General features: G+C 35.0%; 1 protein-coding gene across 2 annotated transcripts in view; it reads left to right on the top strand.

Annotated features, from left to right (window-relative positions):
- Nucleotides 1–26,195, top strand: part of WDR70 (WD repeat domain 70) — a 333,335-nt gene extending 307,140 nt beyond the window's left edge. The window contains exons 16-17 of one of the 2 annotated variants that reach the window (XM_074202580.1): nucleotides 15,351–15,513; nucleotides 24,968–26,195. In XM_074202580.1, the coding sequence (XP_074058681.1) occupies nucleotides 15,351–15,513; nucleotides 24,968–25,055 (251 nt within the window). In that variant the 3' untranslated portion in view covers nucleotides 25,056–26,195. The remainder of the gene's footprint in view (nucleotides 1–15,350; nucleotides 15,514–24,967) is intronic. The other variant, XM_074202579.1, reaches the window with a different exon arrangement.
- Nucleotides 26,196–27,921: the final 1,726 nt, after the last annotated feature.

Genomic DNA, 27,921 nt, shown 5'->3' with positions numbered 1-27,921 from the left:
TATTAGATTTTCTATTTCTTTAAGATTTCTTCAGATGATTGTTAAGTAAGTTACAATAATTTTGACCAAAATTTCCAAGTCATAAACATGTGGAACTTTAGATAAGGAAGAAGGTAACCTGAGTTTCTCTACTTACAAAATGAGGATTCCTTAACTCTTGACTTTATAGGGATAGTGATAAGAACTAAACATGTAGTTTCATTGGGACAAGGAAGCTCTCTACATCTAATCCAGGGTGGCATCTTTTTTACCATTCATAGTCTCAGATAGTTACATAGACCATTGGTTAAGTAACTTACTCAGTCACCCAAGCTGTTTGTGTCAAAGTACTTAAGTCGCATCCTCCCTAAATTCAAGGCTGGATCCCTATTCACTGTCTCTCTCATATTGCTTTCACAAGATTGCAAAAGTTATTAGGATTTCCTGGAAATTCAATTCAGCAAGCATGTTACTCTAGAAATACAAAGACAAAAACAGAATAGTCCCTACTCTTAAGAAGTAGACATTTCTATTGAAGGGAAAAAAACTATGCATAGGAATTTAAATGCAAGCTCTATGTGAAGTAATTTCTTGGGAAAGAAACTAGCAGCTGGAGAGATCAGGATAGATTCTTGGTAGGCACTTTAAGAAATGAAAAGTGGATGCTGTGTGACTGAGGATGTTATATCTACTTCACATTAAAGTCCTTATAACTTCATCTGTTCTCATAGTTGCTCTTTCCTCTCTAATTATGCAAAGCTATAGAACTGCTCTTTCACCTGAATTTTAGCCTTCTAACACCAGAGTGATTTCTACTTGGATATCATTAACTCAGCAGTTACAAAACTTGAATTACCCTTTTTTCCTTTTAATCAATATCGCTAAATAAACTTCCCTGTTTGTGTTAATTATGAATCTTAACTTTATCTTTGATTTCTCCTTTAATTTAATCACCAGACCATATCCTTGAAACCCCTCTAATATCCGTTCATTTCTATTCCCACTACCACTACCCTAGTCTAGATTCTTAGGTCTAAATTAATACTGTGCTAAATTATTTTAATACTTTTCATTTCTTACATTGTCAATCAGGATGAACTGATATATAACTGAGCCAATCTCATTAAATTGTCTTATTCATCATGTTTCTCCAGTTCAAAACTATTAACTACTCTCTACTTTCATAAAAGTACCTTGGTTCAAATTCATTTTACTAACAATGTGTTTTTGAGCAGCTCACTTAAATCATGTCAGTTTCCTCTATTATAAAATAGGGTTAATAATATTTAGACAATAAAACATTTTAACAGAATACTGTTATATTTGTGTGTGTGTGTGTGTGTGTGTGTGTGTGTGTGTGTGTATGGGTGTGTGTGTAAATGAACATGTATATGTGTATAAGGTGTACATATTGAAGGAAGCATCTCCTACCTCCTTCAAAGAAACAGTTACTAAGGGACTAGTCTTTGGTGCTCCCAAATGATTTAATATCAGAAAGGAATATGATTTTATTAATGAAAATTACTATAAAAAAGAATTGCCATCTATCTTGCTACTGAATCTTAAGGACCATTACATTTCTCATCTGTCTTGCAGATGAAGCATACCCTGTATTAGAACTTGAGCAAAACAGGGACTTTCTTGCTTTTCTGTTTGTATCTTCATCACTTAACACAGTGCTCTGCACTGTAAATTTTCATTTACTTATTCTTTTTTAAAAATAATATTTCCTACCATTTGTATACTTCCCTTCCATTTGTTATAAATACCACCTATTCACTTTTTATTTGTTAATTTGTTCTACTCTCACTTTAAAAACAAATAAAAACACTCAACTTTATTAAAGATAAAACAAAATAATCACATGTAAAAAGAATTTTTTTGAGTTTCTAAATCTCATCTCTCCCCTTCTTGAAACTGTTAGCAATCTGATAGAGCTTATACATGTGCAATTATGTAAAACATATTTCCATGTTAGTCATTTTGTGGAAGAAAACTCAACCAAAAAAGAAAGCAAGCAAAAAAATAGTATGCTTTTGTCTATATTCAGACTCCGTCAGTTCATTTTCTGAAGACTGATAGCATTTTTCTTTTTGAGTCCTTGTGGTTTGTCCAGGATCATTGTATTTTTGAGAATAGCTAAATAATTCACAATTGTTCTTCATACAATATTGTTGTTACCATGTACAATGTTCTCCTGGTTCTGCTCATTTCATTCAACAGTGGTTCATGCAAGTCTTTCCAGATTTTTCTGATATCATTCAGCTAGACATTTTTATATCAAAGTAATATTCCATTACAATCATATACCATAACTTGTTCGGCCATTCCCCAGCTAATGGGCAATCCCTCCACTTTTGATTCTTAGGTATTACAAAAAAAGAGTTGCTTATAAATGCCCTTGTACAAATAGGTTCTTTCCCCTTTTTTGGATCTCTTTGAGATAAAGATTTAATAATGGTATTTCTGGATCCAAGTGGAAGCATAATTTTTTAGCTCTTTGGGCAGAATGCCAGATTGCTTTCCAGAATGGTTGGATCGATTGACAACTCCATCAGATATGCATTAGTGTTCCAATTTTCCCACATCTCCTTAAACATTTATCATTTTCCTTTTCTGTCATATTAGCCAATCTGATAGAACTGAGGGTGGTACTTCTGAGTAGTTTTAGTTTGCATTTCTCTAATCCATAATGATTTGGAACTTTTTTTCATAAGACTATGGATAGATTAATTTTTATGTCTGAAAACTGCCTGTTTCATATCCTTTGACCTTTTATCAATTGGGAAAATGACTTGTATTTTTTATAAATTTGACACAGTTCTCTACAGATTTTAGAAATAAGGCATTTATCAAAAGCATCAGTTGTGAAAATTTTTCCTCCAGTTTTATGTTTTTTCTTTTCCTAATTTTGGTTGCATTGAAATTTTTTGTGTAAAACTTTTTAAATTTAATGTAATCAAAATGGCTCATTTTATATTTCATAATACTCTCTATCTCTTGTTTGGTCCTAAATTCTCTTCTTATCCATAGATCTGAAATGGAAACTGTTCCACATTCTCCTAATTTGCTTATGATATCACCCTTTATGTCTAATCCATTTTGACCTTATTTTGATACATGATAGGAGATGTTGGTTTGTATCTCATTTTTCTGCCAAACTTCTTTCCAAGTTTCTTAGTTTTGTGTGTTTTTTTTTGTTTTTTGTCAAAATCTTGAATCTTTTGGTTTATCAAAAACCAGTTTACTCGGGCAGCTAGGTGGCACAGTGGATAAAGCACCGGCCCTGGAGTCAGGAGTACCTAGGTTCAGATCCGGTCTCAGACACTTGATAATTACCTAGCTGTGTGGGCAAGCCACTTAACCCCAGCTGCCTTGCAAAAAACCTTAGGGTTTAAAACCTTAGGGGAAAAACCCAATTTACTTGTGATCATCTATTGAAATATATTGTGTACCTAATCTGTTCCACTGATCCACCACTCTATTTCTTAGCCAATACCAGATTGTTTTGATTATAACTACTTTATGATACGGTTTGATACCTGCATTTTATTTCATTGATTCCATGGATATTTTTGAACTTTTTTCTTTCAAATGAATACTGTTATTCTTATTTCTAGCTCTGTAAAATAATTTTTTGGTGCTTTGATATGAGACTGAATATGTATTTTTATTTAGATAGAACTGTGATTTTGATTATATTGACTTGACCTATCCAGGAGCAATTATTATTTCTCCATTTTTTTTGGATCTAACTTAATTTGTATGAAAAGTATTTTATAATTGTGTTCAAATAATTTCTCAATTTGTCTTGGCAGATAGACTCCCAATTATTTTATATTATCTACAGTTAAATGGAACTTTTCTTTCTATATTTTGATCATGGACTTGGTTGATAATACATGAAAATACTGATGATTTATGTGGGCTTATTTTATATCCTGAAACTTTGTTAAAGCTGTTAATTATTGCAAGTCTTTTAGTTGCTTCTATAGAATTATCTAAGTATAACATCATATCATCTGTAAAAAGTGATAGTTTTGTTTCCTTTATTGCTTATTTTAATTCCTTCAATATCTTTTTCTTATTGCTTTAGCTGGCATTTCTTTTTCTTATATTTTATTTATTTTTTTGTTGTATTTTAAGTTCTGAACTGTCTTCTTTTCTCCCAATTCTGCACTAGAGAAGGTCACTATTTGACCAGATATATAAATATATGTAAAATGATGCTTTGCATACTTCTATTTATCAGTTATTTCTCTAGAGGTAGATAGCATCTTCCTCCATAAATAATTTGTAGTTGCTTTGAGTATTTATAATATCAGAATAACTTGATTGTTCACAGTTCTTCAGACAGTATTGTTACTGTATACAGTGTTCTTTTGGTTCTTCTCTTTTCACTCTTCATTATTTCATGCAAGTCGTAACTTATTTTTCTAAAATCAACTAGCTCATCGTTTCTTACAGCACTGTAGTATTTCATCACAATCATATACCATGATTTGTTTAGGCATTACCCAATTGATGGACATCCCCCCAATTTCTAGTTCTTTGTTGACACAAAGAGAGCTACTATACATATTTTAGAACATATAGGTTCTTTTCCTTTTTCCTGATCACTTTGGGAAACAGACCTAACCCTAATAGTTGTAATGCAGGACAATTTAACTCTTTGGCATAATTCCAAATTTTTCTTGAAAATGGTGGATTCATGGGGCAGCTAGGTAGTGTAATGGATAAAACATCAGCCTTGGAGTCAGGAGTACCTAGGTTCAAATCCGGGCTCAGACACTTAATAATTACCTAGCTGTGTGGCCTTGGGCAAGCCACTTAACCCTGTTTGCCTTGCAAAAACCTAAAAAAAAAAATGGTGGATTCATGGGGTGGCTAGGTGGCACAGTGGATAGAGCACAGGTCCTAGAGTCAGGAATACCTGAGTTCAAATCTGGGCTCAGGCGCTTAATAATTACCTAGCTGTATGGCCTTGGGCAAGTCCCCATTGCCTTGCAAAAAGAAAATGGTGGATTCAGTTCAAAGTTCTACCAACAGTGTATTAGTGCCCCAGCTTTTCCACATGCCCTAAAACTTTTGTCATTTTTAGCCTTTCTAGTGGTTGAGACATGATATCCCAGAATTGTTTTAATTTTTATTTCTCTAGTTATTAATGATGTAGAGCATTTTTTTTCATACATGCTGTTTTGATTTCTTCATCCAAAAACTGCTCTGTTCATATCCTTTGACCATTTGTCAATTGGGGAATGACTCATATTTTTATCAATTTGACAAAGTTCTCTCTATTTTGAGATGCGAGACCTTTAACTGAGAAACTTTATAAAGATTTTTTAATTAAATTTATTTATTCTCATTTTGTACAAATAATGTTTTTATACATTAATAAAATATTTTTATTTAAGAGTAAACAAAAATATCCCCTCCCCCCCAATATAGACTCGCTTGAGTGATAAAATAAAGGGGAGAGAAAAAAATTAAAATTAAAAAAATAGTAATAATTGTAGGTATGTGGTGCAGTGGATGGCACACCAGCCCTGGAGCCAGGAGTACCCGAGCCCAAATCTGGCCCCATACACCCAACAATCACCCAGCTGTGTGACCCCATGCAAGCTACTCTAACCCTATTGCCCTGCAAAAACCAAAAAAAAAGGGGGAAAAAGAAGAAAAATAAAATAAAATAGTAATAATAGTAGGGGTGGCTGGGTGGCAGACAGAACATTGGCCCTTGAGCCAGGATCACCCAGGTCCAAATCCGGCCTCAGATACCCAACAATCACCCAGCTGTGTGGCCCCAGGCAGGCCACTCAGCCCCATTTACCCTGCACCCCCCCCCCCCCCAATAATAAAAAATATGCTTCAGTCTGTGTTGCAACACCACCAACTCTGTCACGGGTGGATCACATTCTTTATGATAAGTCCATCACAAAAGTTACTTCCATATTTTTCCACTGTTGCCATTGCTGATCACAGCTACCTCCATTCATACTTCTCTACTACCATGTACTATTATTTTCTCTCTCTCCTTTTACTTTGACTCTGCTGTAAGGTAGCTGAGTGGCGCAGCAGACAGATCCCCGGCCCTGGGGCCAAGAGGCCCTGAGCCCCCATACCACCCCTTAGGCCCAGCATCCACCCGGCCCTATGGTCCCGGACAGGCCATCCAATCCCAACCCCTTGCAAGAAGTAAAAAAGAAAATTTGTTATATCTGACCACTCTCCCGCCATGGTCCATCCTTTCCTCCATCATTCACATCCCCACCCCCTACCCCTGTCCCTCCCTCTCTCCTTCTTACTCCAGATGTCTATACCCCATTGAGTATATATGCTGTTTCCTCTCCTAGCCGCCCCACTGTGCCACCTAGCCTCGCGATTCTCAGTTGCATTCTAAGCTCTTTTGCCTTCCAGAATATTATATTCCAAGCCCTATGAGCTTTTAATGTAGCTGCTGCTAAGACCTGTGAGAGCCTGATTGCAGCTCCACGATATTTGAATTATGTCCTTCTGGCTGCTTGTAATATTTTCTCTTTGACTTGGGAGTTCTGGAACTTGGCTATAATATTCCTGGGTGTTTTTTTTTATCTCTTTCTAGGGGAGATCAGTGGATTCTCTCCATTTCTATTTTTCCCTCTGCTTCTAGGATATCAGGGCAATTTTCCAGTAATCTTTGAAAATGATGCCAAGGCTCTTTTCCTGGTCCTGACTTTCAGGTATTCCAATAATTTTTAAATTATCTTTCCTAAATCTGTTTTCCATATCAATTGTTTTTCCAATGAGATGTTTCACATTTTCTTCTAATTTTTCATTCTTTTGGTTTTGAAGTATTGAGTCCTTATTTCTCATAAAATCAGCAATCTCCCTGAGTTTTGTTCTTTGTCTGAAGGATTTGTTTTCCTCAGAGAGCTTTCTTATCTCCTTTTCCATCTGGCCTATTCTGCTTTTTAAAGCATTCTTCTCCTCAATAACTTTTTGAACTGTTTTATCTATTTGACCTAAGCTGGTTTTTAACATGTTATTTTCGTCAGCATTTTTTTGAATCTCCTTGACTAAGCTGCTGACTTCATTTTTATGTTTTTCCTGCATCTCTCTCATTTGTTTTCCCAATTTTTCTTCTATCTCCCTCACTTGATTTTCAAAGTCTTTTTTGAGCTCTGTCATAGCTTGAGCCCAATTTCTGTTTTTCTTGGAGTCTTTAGATGCAGGAGCTTATACTCCTTCATCTTCAGATTGAGTGTTTTGATCCTTCTTGGGATCACAGGCAAAGTATTTCTCAATGGTGTTCCTCTTTTTTCTCTGCTTACTCATTTTCCCAGTCTGAGCGTGGTTTTGGGGGTGCTTCCTGAGCTTTTGGGGCACCCCCACAAGGGTCTCAGTGTGTGAGGCTCTGTCCTCCCTCCTGGTCTGTGATTGACCATAAGTGCCCCCCTCTGCCATGGGGCTGAGGTGGGGGGGGGGCCCTGCTGTTCTATGGGGAGCCTAGACTGCGATCAGGATCTGAATGTGGTCAGAACCCCAGAGTCCTGTTCCAGGATCAAAGGACAGAGCTCAGCAGTCTCTCTCCACTCCCTCCCTAGGCTCTGCATTCATGTCCTGGGGGCTCCTGCTTACCAGCTTCTGCTTCCTGTTTCTGGATCTGTGCTGCTTGGGCCACACTGCTCTTGCTGTGTGCCCTGAGGGCTGGACTTCAGTGCTTGCTCAGGCAGAGGTCCCCCCTGCTGATCCCCCAAGTTGTGCCCGGTGCTCCCCGGGGTGTAAGTTAGGAAACTCCCTGGCTGCTGTGAGCCATGGCTCCCAGTGCCCTGGGGCTGCCTCCAGGAGGCTGAAGTTCCTTCGCTTTGACAGGTCGCCCCTCCAATCCTGGGGAGCAGAGCCTTTCTGCTCTTTTCTAGGTTACCTTGAGTTGGAGTACTGTTTCACTGGGTCCCTCTGTGGGTTCTGTCTCTTGAAAATTTAGTTAGAGTCCTTAGTTTATAAGTTTTAAGAGAGAGCACCTAAGAGACATCCTCTTGTCGCCATCTTGGCTCCGGCCAGAAATGTGTATAAAGATTTTTTATTCAATTTTGTGCTTGCCTTCTAATCTTGGTTATTTTGGGTTTATTTACAAAACTTTTTAAATTTGTCATCAAAATTATGAATTTAAGTTTCACAGAGCTTTCTATCTCTTATTTATTCATAAATTCTTCAGCTATCCCTAGATCTGATAAGTAATATAGTCTATGTTCTAACTTCCTTATGATATCTCTCCCTTTATATCTAAGTCATGTATCCATTAACTTGGTAAGTAGTGTAAGATATTGGTCTTTATTCAGTTCCTGCCAGGCTGATTTGCACTTTTCCCAACAGTTTTTACAAAATAATGAATTCTTCTCTCATAAGCTTAAATCTTTATATTTCTCAAATACATTGACTACTATATGTCTACTATGTTCCTCTGGTACTCCTCTCTATTTTTTTTTTTTTTTTTTTTTTTTTTTTTAGGTTTTTGCAAGGCAGATGTTGTTAAGTGGCTTGTCTAAGGCCACACAGCTAGGTAATTATTAAGTGTCTGAGACCGGATTTAAACTCAGGTACTTCAAGGCCAGTCAGTGCTTTTTACACTACGCTACCTAGCCACCCCCTTCTCTCTATTTCTTAACCAGTACAAGATAGTATTGATAATTGCTGCCTTATAGGATAAGTCTGGTACTACTAAACCTTCTTTCTTGTAATTTTTTAAATCTTAATTTCTTTGATCTTATTTTTAAAAAATTAATATTTTATTTATTTTTTCCAACAACATGCAAAGATAGTTGTCAACAATCATTTTGGGTAAGATTTTGAATTTCACATTTTTCTCCCTCTTCTCCTTCCTTCTCCCCATCTCAGAAAGTAATATGTTATATATGTATAACTAGGTTAAACATATATTCGTATTAATCATGTTGTGAAAGAAGAATGAAATAAAAAAGGGAAAAATTTAGAGGGGAAAAAACCATAATACATAAAACAACTTTTAAAAATTGAAAATAGTAAGCTTGGGTTTGCATTCATACTCCATAATTCCCTCTCTGGATATGGATGGTATTTTCCATTGCAAGTCCTTTAGAATTATCTTTAAGTATTATACTGCTGTAATGAGCAAATTAGTCATAGTGATCATTATATAATATTGCTATTAGCGTGAACAGTATTTTCATGAACAGTTCTGTGTGTGTGTGTGTGTGTGTGTGTGTGTTGGTTTCTTTTTTAGGTTTTTGCAAGGCAGATGTTGTTAAGTGGCCTGCCCAAGGCCACACAGCTAGGTAATTATTAAGTGAGCTCAGGTACTCCTGACTCCAGGGCCGGTGCTCTATCCACTGCACCACCTAGCCACCCCTTGTCTTTCATTTTCAAAGAAGAGCATGACATCAGAAGATGATGCCATGACAAGTATGTGAATTGGATTTGAGTGAGGAGGTGCTGTACTAAGTCACCAGTCTCACTTTTTCTTCCAGAACCATCAGGGTCCAGTGGCCAGATATGAATCAGAACCTTAGCTACAAGGCAATTAGCATTAAGTGACTTACCCAAGGTCACATAGCTAGAGATCAAATTTGAACTCAGATCCTTCTGACTTCAGGGTTGGTACTCAAGCCACTACAGCATCTAGTTGCCCCATGACTATAGATAGCTTTAATTTCTTTTTGTGAGAACTGCCATTTCATATCCTTTTGACCATTTATCAACTGGGGAATGACTTATATTCTTATAAGTTCTCCATATATTTTAGAAATAAATCCTGCTTTGGATTTTTAGTTCTAAATCCTTTATCAACTTTTATTTCCAAATCCAAACCCATTTCGACCTTATCTTGGTATAGAGTGTGAGATATTGGTCTGTATCTGATTTCTGCCACACTATCTTCTAGTTTTTCCAGCAGTTTTTATCAAAGAGGGAGTTTTTATTCCAGAAGCTGAGTCTTTGGGTTTATCAAGCAGTAGTTTCTAAAACTATTTCTTTTTGTTAATTTCTTTTATGTTCTTGAACTTTTGTTCTTCCAAATGAATTTGGTTATCTTTTCTAATTCAGTAAAATAAATTTTTGATAATATAATTGGAATGACATTGAATAAATGTTGGCTTAGGTAGAATATATAGCTAAGATTTCTAGAACCATATTGAATAATAGTGGTCATAACTGATATCTTTGTTTCACCCTAATCTTTATTGGGAAGATTTCTAACATCTCTATTACAGATAATGGTTGCTAATGGCTTTAGATAGATAGTATTTATAGTTTTATGGAACCTCATTTTATTCTAATGCTTATCTAATGTTTTTAAAAGGAATGGCTTGTATTTTCTCAAAGGCTTTTTCTCATCTCATGAGATAATGATATAATTTTTTATTGTTATTGATATGAACAATTATGGCAATAGTTTTCCTAAAATTGAACCAGCCCTACAACCCTGGTATAAATTTCACCTGGCCATAGTGTATGATTCTTGTTTTATATTGCTGTTTATATTGCTCCTAACTAGCATTTTATTTAAAATTTTTGTATCAATGTTGGTCTGTAGTTTTCTTTCTCCTCCTTGTTTAAGTATTATCACCATATTGGTGTCATAAAAAGAATTTGGTGGAAACTCCTTCAGCTATTTTTTTCAAAGAGTTCATATAGTATTGGAATTAATTGTTTGGTAGAATTAACTTTTGAATCCATTTGAGTCCCTGGGGTTTTTTTCCTTAGGGAATTCACTCATGATTTCTTCAATTTCTTTTTCTAAGATAGGCTAAATATTCTATTGCCTTGAGCAGAACTAAAAAAACATTGGATAATGATCAGCCATGATGGACTTGTTCATTTCATCAGTATAATAATCAAAGATAATTCTAAAAGACTTGTGATGGAAAATGCAATCCACAACCAGAGAGGGAACCAGAGAGTTTATTTAAATGCAGACCAAAACTTAATATCTTAAATTTTTAAAAGTTGTTATATGTATGTCATTTTTTCCTCTGCTTTTTTCTTTCATTTGAATTTGTTTCTTTTTTCACAACATGATTAATATGAATCCAAATTATAAAACTCAAAACCTTGTTAAAAAAAGATTGGTGAATACTATCATTGCATGTTGTTAGAAAAACAAATAAATAAAAATATTAGTAAGAAAAAAATCCTATTCCCTCCTCTGTTACACTTCATATTTTTGTAAATATTTTTTTCATTTTGCTTAGCCTGTAAGAATTATTGGCATATAATTGGACAAAATAGCTCTTAGTGTTTTAATTTCTTCTTCTTTCGTGGTGAATTCACCTCTTTCATTTTTGATACTGGCAATTTTGGTTTTCTTCTTTCCTTTTAAAATCAGATTTACTTATTTATCTAAAATATATTTATCTGTTTTATTGTCTAGTTTTCTTTATTAGTTCTAAGGTTTTCTTTCAATTTTTAAAATCTCTTCCCCTTTGATTTTCAGAATTTCCGATTTGGTGTTTAATTTGGGGATTTTTAATTTTTTTTTCAAATTTTTTTAGTTGTATATCCATACATAGGTGCATAGCTCATTGAATCTGCTCTTTCTCTGTTTTATTGATGTAAATATTTAGAAATATCCATTTTACACTAGGTACTATATTTGTTTCATCCCATAAATTTTGGAATATTGTCTCATTGGTTGTCATTCTGTGATGAAACTATTTGACTTACTCTTTAGGATTAAATTATTGAATTTCCAATTAATTTTAATCTATCTTTCCACTACCCTTTTACTGAATGTAATTTTTATTGCCTTATGATCTAAAAAGGATACATTTAGCATTTTTGCTTATTTGCATCTGGTTGTGTGGTGTTTTTTTTTTATGCCCAAATACATGGTCAGTTTTTGTATAGGTGCCTGAGAATGTAATGGTGAGAAAAAGGTATATTCCTTTCCATCCCCATTCATTTTTTTAAGAAATCTATCATATCCAACTTTTCTAAAATTCTGTTCATCTTCTTAACTTTTATCTTGTTTCTTTTTTCAGTTAGATTTATCTAGTTCTGAGAGGGGGAAAGTTATGGTTCCCTACTAGTATAGTTTTGCTCTCTGTTTCTTCCTGTAACTTATTTAATTTCTCCTTTGAAAATTTAGATGTTTTGCCATTAGTATATAAATGTTTGGTATTGATATTACTTCACTTTTATTTTATTTTTGCATTTTTTGTTTGTTTTTTTAAAAGGCAAAGGGGTTAGATGACTTGCCCAAGTTCTCACAGCTAAATGTCTGAGGTCAGATTTGAACTCAGGGCCTCTTGACTCCAGGGCTAGTGCTCTTGACTCCAGGGCCAGTGCTCTATCCACTGTACCACCTAGCTGCCCTTGTGGTACCTTTTAGCAAAATATAATTTCCTTCCTTTTATTTAGATATATTTTTGCATTTATTTCATCTGAGATTATGACTGTCTCCCCCCCTTTTTTTTTACTTTAGCCAAAGCATAATGGATTCTGTTCCAATCTCTAACCGTTATTCTGTATGTGTCTCTGTGCTTCATATGTGTTTCTTATAAATAGCACATTGTAGGATTCTGGTTTTTAATTTGTTCTGGTGTTTGCTTCTGTTTTATGTGTGAATTCATCTCATTCACATTTACAGTTGTGATAACTGTATTTACATTTCCCTCCATCATATTTTCCCCTGTTTATCCTTCTCTCAGCTTTTTACAAGTGTTTAACTTGTGATCATCAATATCTCCTGGTCTGCCTTCCCTTTGATCATTCCCCTTTCCTACTTCTCTACTCCTTAGCCCTTCTCACTTTTCTGTGGGGTAAGAGAATTCTACATCCAACTGATATGTATGTATTGTATTGTTCCCTCTTAGAGTCAGTTCTTATGAGATACAAGTCCACCACTCCCCTCACCTTCCCCTTCACTATAATTGCTGTTTTGTTTTTCTTTTGTTTTTAATTTTTTTAGATTTTTTTAGATTTTTTTTTGCAAGGCAATGGGGTTAAGTGGCTTGCCCAAGGCCACACAGCTAGGTAATTATTAAGTGTCTAAGGCCAGATTTGAACCCAGGTACTCCTGACTGCAGGGCCGGTGCTCTGTCCACTGTGCCACCTAGTTACCCATTTTTGTAACTACAAAATTTTATAAATGGAAACTATTACAAGGTTCTCTGTAATTTGAACCCTACCTGTTTTGCACTTAATCTCTTCTTGATCCTGCTGAATCTTTTGCTTGGATTAAATTGATTTATTTATTTCACCCACCCACAGAAATTATCTTCTCCTACCTCTATGGTTCTTTTGAAAGTATTCTGTTCACTTTTTATACTCAGGTAAATGTTACTGAACTCCACTATTTGAAAGTCTAATCCAATTTTCAAGACCCGTTCTGCCTTTTATGTAAAGCCTTTATTATCTGGTTCAATTAAAGAAATAGTTATTATACCACTCTTATGTACAGGATTATATAATAGGTTTTGGGATACAAAATGAAAAGCAGTTCAGTATTCATATTCCAGGAGTGCATAGTATAAAAGGAGTAGATAAAACATGTACAAAGGATTACAAGACAAATTAAAGGTGAGGGATCACTTTCACCTGCTGGCATTCAGAGAAGACTTACAGAAAAAGTGGAATCTGACATCAAAACCTTATAGGAAGGCAGCAACTTTCAACAAATGGAGAGGCATGAGAAGAAAGGAGCCCAGAAGGAGTCCTTTCAAGCATAACGAATGCTGTAACAAAGACTTGGAGACAGAAGAGGGGGCAGAGAGTAGTACAGTTTGATGAGGGAAAGAATATATCATTAGGAGTATATCAGATAAGCCTAGAGCCAAATTGTGGAAGACTTTGAGTGCTAGAATTAGGAGATTAATTTCTCAACATATGTTCTTTTTATTTACTTGTAGTTATCTTTTTAAGTCAGTTTGGTCAATTAACATATATTGACTTAAGACATCTTCTCTGTAACTGTCATGAATTATTATTCCAATGCTTTTTTATCATTTAATTTATCTTTCTATATGTCTTGACTTCCCTAATTAGATTGTAAGCTAGTTGAGGGCAGAAACTGTTGTATACCTCTTTGAATGTCTCCCATTCCCCTTTTCTTCTCTCTCCCTTCTAAAAAGAAAAAAAGGTTAATCCAATCTTAGACTATATTAAGAAGTAAATGGTATCCATGATTAAAGAACAGTAATTAAGACTTATTCTTCCTTGATCAAAACAAATGTGCAATAATGAATTCATTTCTAGGACACAAATTTTAGGAAGGACATTGATAAACTCAAGATTGTCCAGAGCAGGATAGGATGATGAAAGACCTCAACATCATGCCATTAAAATATTGGTTGAAGAAACTAGGGATATTAGCTTAAAAAGAAAAGACTTAAGGAGAAGCATGTTAGAGGTATTCAAGTATTTGAATCTTCCTGACTTCAGAGGGCAGAACTAGGAAAAATGAGTGGAAATTTCAGAGAGGCCTGTTTATTAGAGCAGTCTTAAAGTAGAATGGTCTGTCTTGGGAAGAATTTCATGTCATCTTCCTTCCCCTTCCAGAAGTCTTCAAATAAAGTGTCCAGTTGTCACATGTATTATAGAAAGAATTTTTGTTTTTTATAAACTATTTCAGAAAGTTCCTGAGATACCCTTCTACCTCCTAGTTGCTTTGATTTTTCACGTCATTACCTTATATGTATTAAGCACTTAGAAATATAGCAGTGAGTTTTACTTTGGGTTGGGTTTTTTCCCTTTTGTCTAATTTGATTTTGATTTAGATTAAATTTCAATTTTATCAGCTGTCTGGAATGTGCTAGGACATATACTTAGAAACCAATGTTTTCCATAGCAATATTGACCTCAGTCAGGATGTATTTATCAAATGATAAGTAAAAGTATCCTAACCTTGGTTATATTTTGATAGACTAATTTAAGTTCAAATGGCAATATTATGATAATTTTTAACTTATGAGTAGAGATAATTAAGGAGAATTGTGGGAAATTATCTTTATGTTTGTATTACATCATGAAGAGCTTCATGATCACCATAAATTAAAACCAATAGGGACAAACTAAAATAACATATATGATCCTAACATAGAAAATAAAAGCTGTATGATTTTGTATCAATACATGTAATGTTGAAACATCTAATATTTAAAGATAACTCCATGTCGTAGAAAGTACATTCCACAGAAATATGGAAATCAGGTCACCGTGAAGTTCACAAGCTGACTCACCCTTTCTCAGCATATCATAATTCAGTCAACAAGCCACTTGTGGAACCCACTCTAAGCACTTTTCAGTCTTGTCAAATGGTGCTAGATAAATAAACTGCTAAAAGTACAGAATGTACTGGGATTGCCTGTGTGTGCATATCTCTGATTCAGTTCTCAATTTTATTCTTTGCTCTGAAACAGGTCGTGGTGGTAGAGTTGGAACCCATGGAGGAACGTTGTCATCATACATAGTGAAAAATATTGCTCTGGATAAGACTGACGACAGCAATCCCCGTGAAGCCATTTTGCGGCATGCAAAGGAAGCTGAGGACAACCCATACTGGGTTGCACCAGCATATTCCAAGTAAGAACTGGTTTGGTGTAGTTTTTGTTTTTAAAAACAAGTTACAAAGAGTTTACCATAAACAAGTAAGTTTTGGGGCATCATTGTTCCCTTGTGGAAAACAGAAAAGGTACTCATTCCTGACACTCAGTAGCTTGACCTTATGTTTGATTCAGGAGATACTGAAAGTGCTTTTTATGTATGAAAGGTGGATTCTGGAAGTAAAAGGTATCTCTGGAATTTATTGAGTAGGGGGAGATGACACGGTCAGACCTACACATTAGGAAGAATGCTTTAACAACAGTGTAGAAGATGCACTGAAGAGACTTTATGAGTACTATGTGATCACTTCCAGAATCATACATAAAAACCTTTTAAAGCCTTTCATAACCACACATCTCTATCCACCTTTCCAGTTTTCTTAAATCTTACTACTTGGTCTTTAATCCAGTGATATTGACCTCCTTGTTGTTCCTCAAACATTCCATTTCCTGGGGCTGTCCCCCTTGCCTGGAATGCTCTCTCTCATTCATTCATTCTCTCATTCATTTTCTCTCTCTCTCTGTCTCTGCTTCTCTCTCTCACTTCCTCTACTCCCATGCCCATCCCCACACCCTGTCCTGGCTTACTTTAGGTGGAAACTTCTACAAAGCCTTTTCCAGACCTTAACTCCAGGGCCTTCCCTATTGATTACTTCCAATTTATATTGTATGTACATGGTTGTTTGCATATGAATTCCTTGAGAACTGAGACTATTATAGTTTGCTTTATATTCCCAGAACTTAGGACAATGCCTGCCATATAATAGACACTTGAGAAATGTTTATTGACTGATTGCGTGGTCCTGAAGCTTAGGGGAGTAATTTGTGCTGTAGTATATGATTATCATCACTATCACTGCTTTACTATTTGCCAGATACTTCACTAAACACTCCAGCTACAAAGAAAGGCAAAAATACAGAACCTCCCTTTGGAAAAGCAATTATCCCCACTCACCCCACCCCCCACCAAGAAATCAAGAGACAAACCAAAAGGAGAGATTTTTTTTTTCACAGAAATTAAGATGGTTTGTTCACATGTCCATACTCATTTTCTTGAGTTCAAATCTGACCTCAGACACTTGCTAGCCATGTGACCCTGGGCAAGTCACTTAACCCTATTTTCCTCAATTTTCCCATCTGTCAAATGAGCTGGAGAAGGAATTAGTAAACCATTCTGGTACCCTTGCTAAGAAAATCCCAAATGGGGTCACAAAGAGCTAGACATAATCGAAATAACTGAACTACACAAAACAGCATTTCACAAACACATTTTGAAAAACATTTTGTTGCAGTTCAAGAAAAGATTTTTTCCATAATACAAATGTAATATGCATCAATTTATTAATTAGAGACATCTCAGTATAGACTACTTAATAAGTTTTTTAATTCTTTAATGTTAATTCTTAATTAATTCTTTAATATTTTTTTTAATTATCTCATTTATAGCTTGGGGTGAAGTAGGTAGAGCAAATACTGTGATCTTCTGATGAGAAAACTAAGACACAGATTTTTAAAGTGACTTGTCCTTAGTCATACAGCCACTTAGTGACAAGGTCAAAACAGGGTTTTAACCCTAATCCACTACTTTTTAAATAGATTATAGCATTTCTCCTACATATTGTAATAATAATAATGTTGCCGGAAAGAGGAATCGCTATATTTTGTTTAATTATGAAATCATGGAACTCTGAGGTAAGAAAGGCTCAGACTCTAGTTTACAAGTTGCTACAAAGTTTACAAGTTAGGTCCTTTGGAGAAGCAGCTAGGTAGTGTGTGTTTCTTAGGGGCAGGCGCATTAGCAGAAGTTGAGGGAAAGAAAGACTAAAGTGAAGGCAGGAAACCACCAATCTCTATGGGAATCAAGTTTAGGTACTTTAATGAGGTAAAAAATGACTGGGGGAATAACCAAGAAGATAGATTATAAAGGGTGAGATTCTAAGAAGGCAATACAGTTAAGCAAAAGGAGAATTAGAAACTGGGAAAGAAGGTGAGTTTCCAAGGAGTTAAATTAAGTTAAAGAGATTGTTACAAGCTGGGGAAGGAGGTATGGTTGTAAGGAGCTGGAGCTCATGGATCCAGTGTAGAGAAAGAAAGGGGAAAGAAACCGGAGCATTCAGGTAGAGTTAATAGGGAAAAAACCAAATGAAGAAGATGATTGCTTAAGTACACCTTCAATGGGTCCTGGAGCAAGAGATAGAGAAAAGAGAGAAGAGAGAAGAGGTTCCAGAACAGATCTCTTCCTGGTTGAATACAAGTTCCTCTTTCCCTATTTCCATTCCATTCTTTATCTTTTATTTTTTTCCTTCTTTGCTTTTGTCTCTATAAAGAGATCAGTCTTTCATTGCCTATAGAATAAAAAATATAAACATTGCTTTTGGGTGTTTAAAGCCCTTCTTAATCTGTCTTCAATCTATTTGTCTAAACATTTCACATTGTTCACTCTTAACATGCTGTACATTCCACCAAAACTGACCTGCAGGACTTGTTCTTCCCCATTTCCATCTCCCACCCTGTACCACCCTGGAATGCCCCGCTTTCTAATACCTCTCCCTCTTGGAATCCTTTTAACTCTTCAAGTCAATTTGGTTGCCACCTTTTGAAAAGATATCCATCCTAATTTCTCCAATTCTTCATTCTCTCCTCACATCACCATGAAGTCACTTTGTCTTTTATTTTGTCTATATTTTGTACTTGTCTTATTACACATTGCTTCCCTCTGATAGAATCTAAGTCCCTGGAGCAGCAATCAATTCATTTTTATCTCTGTTCAAGTGCTTAGTATGTAATGAGGACTTGTTAAATATTTGTTGCATTTAATTGATTTATCTCCAAGGTTTTGAGTCTAGATGACTGGGTTGGATGATGCCATTGGCAACTGGGAAAACTGAATGGGTTTTGAAGGGAAGATGCCGAGTTCTCTTTTCCTCTTGGAGAGTTTGAGATATTGGCAAGGCATGAATTTGTTCATGTTATCAATTATATATTGCTATATCCTTCTTCCTTACTTAGACCCCCCCTCCCCCAAAGGCCCTGAATTATCCCCTAACATTTATTGAGCTTCGCTTTCTAACCTCTTAGCACTGTACACAACACATTTCATTGGTTAGCAACCCTTGCTATACTCTTTTTCTTCTGTTCACCTGCTAGAGTACACAGTTTGCTGCCAAGTGGCAAAGTGTTTGAAGGGAAGCTAGTATTTAAAAGGATCTTTTTTTTAAAGGTCACTGTAATTGAGAATGTGTGCCTGGTTGTTTTTCTTCACCGCAATTTACTCTACTAATGGTGATGAAATGTAGATTTAATAGAGACCACTTTTTCCCATTTAAAAAAACAAACATAATTATGTTTTGTATGACTATACATGCCTAAATGTGACAGAGGATTTAACACTTAAAATTCTCTAATGCTAATAACTCAGCCAATGTTTTGGGGCACCTTTAATTTCATTGATTGGATATTAGATTTCATTCCTGACACTGTCAAGTAATAGCCATGAAAGTTTTAAAACACAGCAGGATCACAGAAGGCTGTCATTCAGCTACACGTGGGCAGATTTAGTTACAGTTTCTTGTTAAAAGATGTTGCTGGAGGGAGGGGAAAAAAAGGATCTGGCCGAGGAGTGGGCAGGATGTAGGTCCAGAATGCTATTAGCTTACACACCAGACAGGGATAGATGTGTGTGGAAGCTTGGACAGTTGCCAGCAGCCTGCCAAGCTTGACAGCTCTGTCAGTAGATGGTGAGTCTTCTTGCCAAATAAACTGCAGTTATTGCTGGTTCAGTAAATTTAATTTTCAATGTGCATATCATTTCTGACACAGGATCTGTAAATATGTATCCATAAAAATATTATTATTATTACTTTCAGAGTACCTCACCACATTGGGTAAGGGCAAGATTTAAATACATATTGTGTATGTGTCTGTCAGGCATACATAGTAGAGAAGGAAGATAATTGCTTTAAACTACATTGTCATTATCCTGTGCATTCATTTATTCTTTGTGGCTTAAATAAAATATACTTCAAGCATAAGCAATATTTCACTGGTAGCCTAAAATTGTATCTCACTTTAAGAAAATCTAAACTTAACAAAAATTGTAGAAACATCCTTAGTTGTACTAAAGGTTTTTAAAAGATAATATTCCAACCCTTTTCTTCTCTCCTCTAGCCTTCCAGAGTATTTTACATAATACTCATTTTTTAAAAATTCAGTCTGTGCACAGCTTTCAAAAACATACTTATTATTTAAAGGAATTTACACTTGATTAATAGGGCCATCATACATGTTGCCAAATGTATGATACTAACTGTTTTAAAAGTTTTATAAAACATAATTGTGAGGTTTCCAAAAAATGTATATGCACTCTTCAAATCTAATTGATTCATCAGTCTAGCTTATTTTCACTTTGACAATCAGGTGACTGCTGGCAGTTTGGGAGCTTGTTCTTATTCCTAGAGTTCATCTTCACTGAGCTCCTGGATTCTTTTCCCCTTTCCTTAATCTCTATCATTCCCACCTCATTTTATCCTTTCCCTGTCTTTGAACTTTCACTTGTATAATTGTGGGGGATGGGGTTGTGCAGAAGAATACTGTTTTTGTATCTAGCATGTATCCTTCCACATTTTTTTTCTCTACAGAAAAATGGAACATTCTTAGTCTAAAAAACTCTTTTTTTTGCCTCTTTATTTTTTCAAGTATTTATTATTTTTAACAGCAGTTAACTTTGATTTGATGTTGAAAAGACCCTTTCATTTGAATATTTTTTGTGATTATACCAACTAGGTTAGAGTTCATCTGGGCCATAGCCTAATAGGGTTAACAAGTGTGTCAGATTATCAAGTCATGGCTATAATTGACTTTGCACTTTGAGGTTTTTCTTTTATAATAAACATTGGGCCCTAGTCCAAGAAAGCCTTGTGGTTTCTACTCACATACTTGTGAATTATAATACAAGGGATTCTCCCTCATATTCGTGCCATTAGCCTGAAGCTAGCTTTATACTTTGTGAATGAATCATATCAAATGAGTAATGATGATTAAAAAGAATTTGATCTTTCAATTGAACTTTCAATTATAGTTTGAAAGCATTTTTTACTATATTAATGTAGACTGAAGGAAGGGAGCATGGTCGACCTAATTAAAGCATCAATCACTCAAAAGAAAGGGAGCCTCTACAGGACTGTTGAAAAGTTTTGGAAAAAAAAGAAAGTTAAAAAGGGGAAACTGGGTGGATGGGAATACTCTGTTTAGTGCTTGTTTTATATTTGTGTGTGTCTGTGTATATACATATATATATATATATATATATATATATATATATATATATGTAGTTGTGTATATGTATATGTTGTACATATATGTATACCTACATACATAGTTGTATATGTTATATAGTTGTATATGTCTATGTAGTTGTGATTTTTTTTAGGTTTTTTTTTTTAGACTTTTTGCAAGAATGTTTGTTAGAAGGGGCTCTTATTTTGTCCAATCAAGCCTAAGGACTAAGGGCAAGTTGAATTTTAGAATGGTTATTCAGAACATGTTAAGTACCTTTAAAGAACTAATAAACCCAAAAAGTAACTTACAGAGGGCATCATCTAATAATGATGATACTAGCTGACAATTATTAAGTCTTACAAAGCATCTTCCATGCATTTAACTGATTTGAGCCTTACAAACCTGAGGTCTATAGGTACTGCAAATATATACTCTCATAGATAGTTTATGATGAGAAAACTGAGGGATTGAATGATTTGGCTTAGCTATATTAGGTGCCAGAGGCAGACTTTGCATATCTAACTTGGGCACTCTTTTGCCTATTATTCTGTAGTTATTCTTGTAAACTACTGAGACCTGTGAAATCACATGAAACTTTAAGGAAAACAGAGATTGCTCATTTTTTCTTTTTTGTTTTTGTGAAACATAATTGAACAACAATAAGAAAAGAGGTTTAACAGCTCAGAATAACAGTTCAGAGAAATGAATGAATAAATAAATGTTCATTGGACAGGTGCATGGGTAATCTCTTGTAAAGTGGTATGATTTGAGGTCAGCTTCTGCTTATATTTAGGGTTTATAGATTGATAGCTGGAAGGGGCTTATATATTGTCTAGTCCAACTCCTTCTGTAATGGCTAAGTTGTTTCTGAGCAACAGAGACAGAATTTGAACCCTATCTCAGTCTCCAAATCTAGTTCTTGACTAAAACATGTAGCCTGATATATGTGATATTAATTATTTATAGAATTGTTACTTGTTTAATTGTCTAACCAGGATGTCCTTTCTTAGATTGTAATTACTTATAGGTCAGGCATTATGTTTAGGATTATTGTGGAAACTCATTTTCTTAGACAAGAAATGTTTTTGTTTCCAGTGACTTAGTGAGGAGACCTAACTTGCTTTTTTTTGCTTTTGGAATATATTCATCTTTTAGACAGAGAGGTTAATTTAGACAGTCCCAATTCTTTTTCCTTGCTTCACCCATACCATTTCCAGCCTTGATTTCTTCATTTATAAAATGAATATGTTTCACATGTTCCAAATTGTTCCAGTACTATATCACTGTGTACTAGATGGTAGTTCTAAGACTCTATAAAGTCTTGAATTGATATTAATTTGATTACAAAGCACTTCCATGTATATTACATTATATACTTAATTATTTTCCTGATCTTTTATGGATCTCCATTTGTAAGGTTGTTGCCTTATATATTTTCAGAAGGCAAATGAAAAGAAATTTCATCTTAAGGTTTACCTGCATCCATTTTCCTTTTCTATTTAATTGTGTTATCCAGAAAAGCACTATTTCAGTATTATAGTCTCAATAACTTAATAAATTTATAACTAGCCTGTGGAGACATTCTATATCCTCTTTGGGAAAATCATATTTCTTCTCCCCATTATAAACTAGATATTTATTTTAAACTGGATATAGTCATTCCTGCACAGGTTTGCCCAGAATTAGATGTTCAAAAAGTTGCCAAAAGTCACAGATGTACTTTGCCTGTCTTGGTTTATTGTGAAAGGAAGCTGGCCTATCCAGCTTTCTAGTAATCTAGTAGAACCAAAACATATGAAATTCTGCTGCTATTTTTTGTTGGGGTTTTTTGGGGAAATTTTAGTCCTTCAACTATTCTCAAATCTCATATAGCCATATCTCACATATAACTGCAGCACAACTAATTTGCTATAAAACCTTAGGTTTAGGGAAGTATGTATGAATGGAGACAGGGGGCCAGTGGTATTGCATTTCCCCAGGAGTTCTGCAATGCAATGAAGCATCAGCATGAGTTGTGTAAAAAATTGGTGTTATGACCTTATTTTCTCCCCTTTTTAAAAAAATATATAAAGCTGTTCTTGTGTGAATATATTTATAGAAACACATTTATTTATATAAAATCAAAAATTTTGACATGCATGTGAGCCCACATTCACATATCCAACCAGGTGATTATTCTTTTTTAGAACTCTTGAAGAATTTTTAAGGAAATTAAGCCATAGTTTGAAGGTATGATGTTTTAAAAATTAAGTTTAAAAAAATGCTTCTTTCAAAAATTGTTTCCCTCATGATAAAAAAAATGACTTTTTAAAATTAATTAATTAATCAACCATGTGGAAAATATTGAAGTTTATATTATTTAAATTCTCATAGCTAACATTTTTCCCATTTAATGATAGACAGGAATTTCATAAAATCAAGCATATTTATAGAGCATAGAAAGTTCTCATGAAAATTATTATTTTTTTTTAGGTTTTCTTTTGGTTTTTTTGCAAGGCAATGGGGTTAAGTGGCTTGCCCAAGGCCACCCAGCTAGGTAATTATTAAGTGTCTGAGGTCAGATTTGAACTCAAGTACTCCTGACTCTAGGGCTGGTGCTCTATCCACTGCTCCACCTAGATGCCCCCTGGTGATAGCTTTTTAAAGATTCATAATTTCCATATTTTAAGAAAAATTTTTTTTAGTTTTTTTTTTTTAAGGCAGTAGGGTTAAGTTGCTTGCCCAAGGCCACACAGCTAGGTAATTATTAAGTGTCTGAGGCCAGATTTGAGCAAAAATGTGCATAGCCTTTGATCCAGCAGTACCACTACTGTGTCTGTACCCTGAAGAGATTATGAAAAAGGGTAAAAAACATCACTTTACAAAAATATTCATATCAGCCCTGTTTGTGGTGGCAAAGAATTGGAAATAGCAGTCCTTCAATTGGGGAACGAACTGCTATATGTATGTCATGGAACACTATTGTTCTATTAGAAACCAGGAGGGACGGGAATTCAGGGAAGCCTGGAAGGATTTGCATTAACTGATGCTGAGTGAGATGAGCAGAACCAGAAAAACATTGTACACCCTAACAACAACATGGGGGTGATGATCAACCTTGATGGACTTGCTCATTTCAACCACCAGGGACAATTTTAGGCTATCTGCAATGGAGAATACCATCTGTATCCAGAAATAGAATTGTGGAATTTGAACAAAGATCAAAGACTATTACCTTCAGATTAGGGAAAAAAAACTGTTACCTTATGCAATTTTGCTATTATCTTATACTTTATTTTTCTTCCTTAGGGATATGATTTCTCTTTTATCACATTCAACTGAGATCGGTGTATACCATGGAAGCAATGTAAAAACTAACAGAATACCTTCTGTGGGGAGTAGGGGGAGGGAAGCAAGAATGGGGGGAATTTGTGATACTCAAAATTAGTAAAATCTTTCTAAAGGGAAAAAACACCCAGTAAATTTGAGTCTTTCTTCATCACATAATAAAATTTCATATGGCAGAGTCATTCAAGACTAGAACTATGCAACTGTACAGAATTACAAATGATTTGGAGTTTCTGCCTCAGCCTTGCTGTGACTCTAGCTTGGACACCTTCACTTTCTAGAGAATGAACTCTATTCTCCAATTCCTTTTAATCCCCAAAATGGGATTTATTTGCCTGAAGTCTAAATTATTTAGAAGTTGGGTAGTTGTGGTTCCACTGTATTTAAATTACATTTTCATTTTATATAGAATGCAGATTACATGGTCCACTGTGGAGTGTGAGTCTTTATCTATGAACTTTATAGATTTTTTTTCCCACATGTTTCTGGTGGTTCGAAACCTGAGGATTAATATTTAATCATTCAGAGATTATGACTTTATTTTTTTAATTAATTAATTAATTCATTTATTTATTTTAGGTTTTTGCAAGGCAAATGGGGTTAAGTGGCTTGCCCAAGGCCACACAGCTAGGTAACTATTAAGTGTCTGAGGCCAGATTTGAGCTCAGGTCCTCCTGATTCCAGGGCTAGTGCTCTCTCCACTGTGCCACCTAGCTGCACCAGTAATGATGACTTTAAAAAAAAACACAGTCAAAAAGACAAAGTCACATCTTGTTGGGAGCTCAGTAAGTACTCACTAATTAAATGATTTTCATTCTCTTTTGTTTTAGGACTCAACCTAAAACTGTTTTTGCTGAAGTAGAATCTGAAGATGAAGAAACAAAGAATGAACCAGAATGGAAAAAACGTAAAATCTGAAGTATTCACTTTGAAGTCAGAAGAGTGGAGAGTCATGGTCAATTTTTTAATTCTTTGCAAATAAATGAGTATATTGATTCTAAATACTAGTATTTACTGTTTTTAAATTGTGCTAAATATGTGCTCAAATATTTTTGTTGCATTTATTAAACTTTTTTTCATTAAAGAAGAAAAAAATCCTTAACCTATGCCTATTACATCATATCATCAAGTCATAGTCAACTGTTATAAATGTTTCTGTATCTTCAGAGAAAATTTTTACACATTTCACAGCTTCATCAGTGTAATTCAGATTGAAGCCAAGGAGATAAAACATGGAAATTAACATCAAAAGGTCCATCTTGAGGCAGTAGGTGGTGCAATGTATAGAACACTGGCCCTGGAGTCAGGAAGACCTGAGTTCAAACCCAGTCTCAGATGTTTACTAGCTGTAGATCTTGGGCAAGTCTTTCAACCTTGATTGCCTCCCCTTCCCCATCCCCAAAATGTCCATCTTTTTTCTATAATTTCACATTATATGTATATCTATAAATAGTTATTGGATTAAGTTAATTTGATAAGGATTTTAGTTTATGAAAGACATCTTCCTTTCCTTTGACTCATTTTAATATCCTTATTTTCATTTTATACTGTACAGTAAAAATCCTCTCTAGAATTAAAGATCAAACTCAAAACCTAATCTAGAGTCAATGAAAATAATCTCCTCACTTTACAATTTATCAATGCTGATATCTTCTGAGAAGTGTAAGAGTAAGATAAGTATTACTTTTTCCTTTGGGGTTGAAATAAAAAAAACATCCTTGCCTTTATTCCCCCCCCCCCAGTCCCCCAGTTTAGATTGCCTCTTTACTTTTTTGTGTCTCCTAATTGTCTGAAGTTGTCATGCATCATTTTGTCTAGGAGGCAGTTTGGCAGAATGGATAGAGTGCAGAACTTGAAGTTAAGAGGATCTGGATTCAAATCCTATTTAAAAGCTTACTTAGCTGTTTATCCAGGTCAAGTCATTTAATTTCTCAGAGCCTCAGTTTCTTCATCTATAAAATGGGGGTCTTCATACTAGTAGTGTCTACCTTAGAATGTTGTATGTTAAATGCTTTGTAAATCTCAAAATGCTTTATAAAGGTCAGTTGTTACTTTTGAGTTGCTTGTTATTTTTATTACTTCATTATATCCTTGAAAACATTATTCTATCTTCTTTTGGTTCACCAAAAATCAGCTGCCTGGGGACCTGGAGGCACAGTCAGTTAATCAATTTGTATTGACTGCCTGTGCTGTGCAAGGAACTGTGGGGAAATCAGATACATATAAACCATGAACTCTGCCCTCAGGCAGCTGAGAAGATGAAGAAGATGTAGTTACAACTACATTATGTTTAAGCCTCTTGTCAGCTCTAGGAGACCAGCTGCTTCCTAGAGTTCCATCTTAAGAGTTTGGGACACTGCTCTGTATTCTCTAGATTTACAGTATGTAAAGATAAAAACTAAATAGTCCCTGCTCTCATGGAGCTAACATTCTCCTTGGGAGGACATGAAGGGATTCCTGACCCTGAGCATCTGCTCATTTTCAATACCTCTAATCTTATTAACTCTCCAATGTGCTATCTTGCAGCCTCTGAGATCTTCCCTGATTTGACCAGAACATTTTTTGCTTTCTCTTCATCTTTTCCATTACTTAATTTTGCTCTTCTAGGGAAGATAGTCACTCTCAGACTGTACTGACTATATTGGAATCTACCCTGAGGGTTAGTTTTACATAGCCTATGGACCTTTAGTTACTTCGGGAAACACTCTTAATACAAAGCAAACAAATAATCCCTTCCTCACCCTTACCTATAAAAGCATACTTTCTAGCTACTACTCCATTAGAAATTATAAAACACTCCTCTTTTTTTTTTCCACTCACATTTTATTTACTTATTTAGGGCAGTGGATAGAGCACTGACCTTGTAATCAGGAGGATGGGAGTTGGAATCTAGCTGTGTGACCTTGGGCAAGTTACTTGACCCTGATTATCTCACATCCATGGCCATCTCCAGTCATCCTGATTCATATCTGACCACTGGGCCCAGATGGTTCTGGAGGAGAAAGTGAAGCTTTGACTTAGCATAGCACCTACTCACTCATATCCAATTCACATGCATGTCATCCATGTCACATGTATATCACCTCCCTGTTGTTACGGTCTTCTTCAAAAATGAAGGATGAACATTATTTATTTATTTATTTTTACAAGTTCCATATACACTCAATCATTTGCATTACTATTTTTCTTTTTTACTTTTTAATCAAGTACATTGGATGGTTTTAGAACCACTAACTTATGGCTTTTACCTTGCTCTTTTCTTGAGTCTTTCTTATATTGTTCTCCCTAAAATACTGGTTGATCTCATGAACTCAAGGAAGTAGTTCCAGAACCAAGTAGTTAGTATTTTTTTTTTTTTTAGGTTTTTGCAAGGCAAATGGGGTTAATTGGCTTGCCCAAGGCCACACAGCTAGGTAATTATTAAGTGTCTGAGATTGGATTTGAACCCAGGTACTGCTGATTCCAAGGCCAGTGCTTTATCCACTATGCCACCTAGCCGCCCCTAGTATTGTTTTGATAACTAAAGCAGACAACTCCTGTGCCTACTTGTGATATAAGTGACTCTTGATTACCTAAGTGGAACACTCAGTTCAGGAAAGATTTACCAAGTTTGTTGACTAAGTATACATTTTTGTCTAATGATAAATTTAGTATTTGCTATTTGAGGACTAGCCTAACATTTTCAGAGACTTTTCATTAGGATTTCTACATGGTGAAGAAACTTAGCAACTCTGGAAGCTTGTCTCTTCAGAGCTAGAAGATTTTTGATGAACATCAGTAAAAA

The sequence above is a fragment of the Macrotis lagotis genome, chromosome X, assembly GCF_037893015.1.
Source record: "Macrotis lagotis isolate mMagLag1 chromosome X, bilby.v1.9.chrom.fasta, whole genome shotgun sequence".
NCBI lineage: Eukaryota > Metazoa > Chordata > Mammalia > Peramelemorphia > Peramelidae > Macrotis > Macrotis lagotis.
The sequence above is the reverse complement of the archived record's forward strand: the minus strand, read 5'-3'. Positions and strand labels throughout refer to the sequence as shown.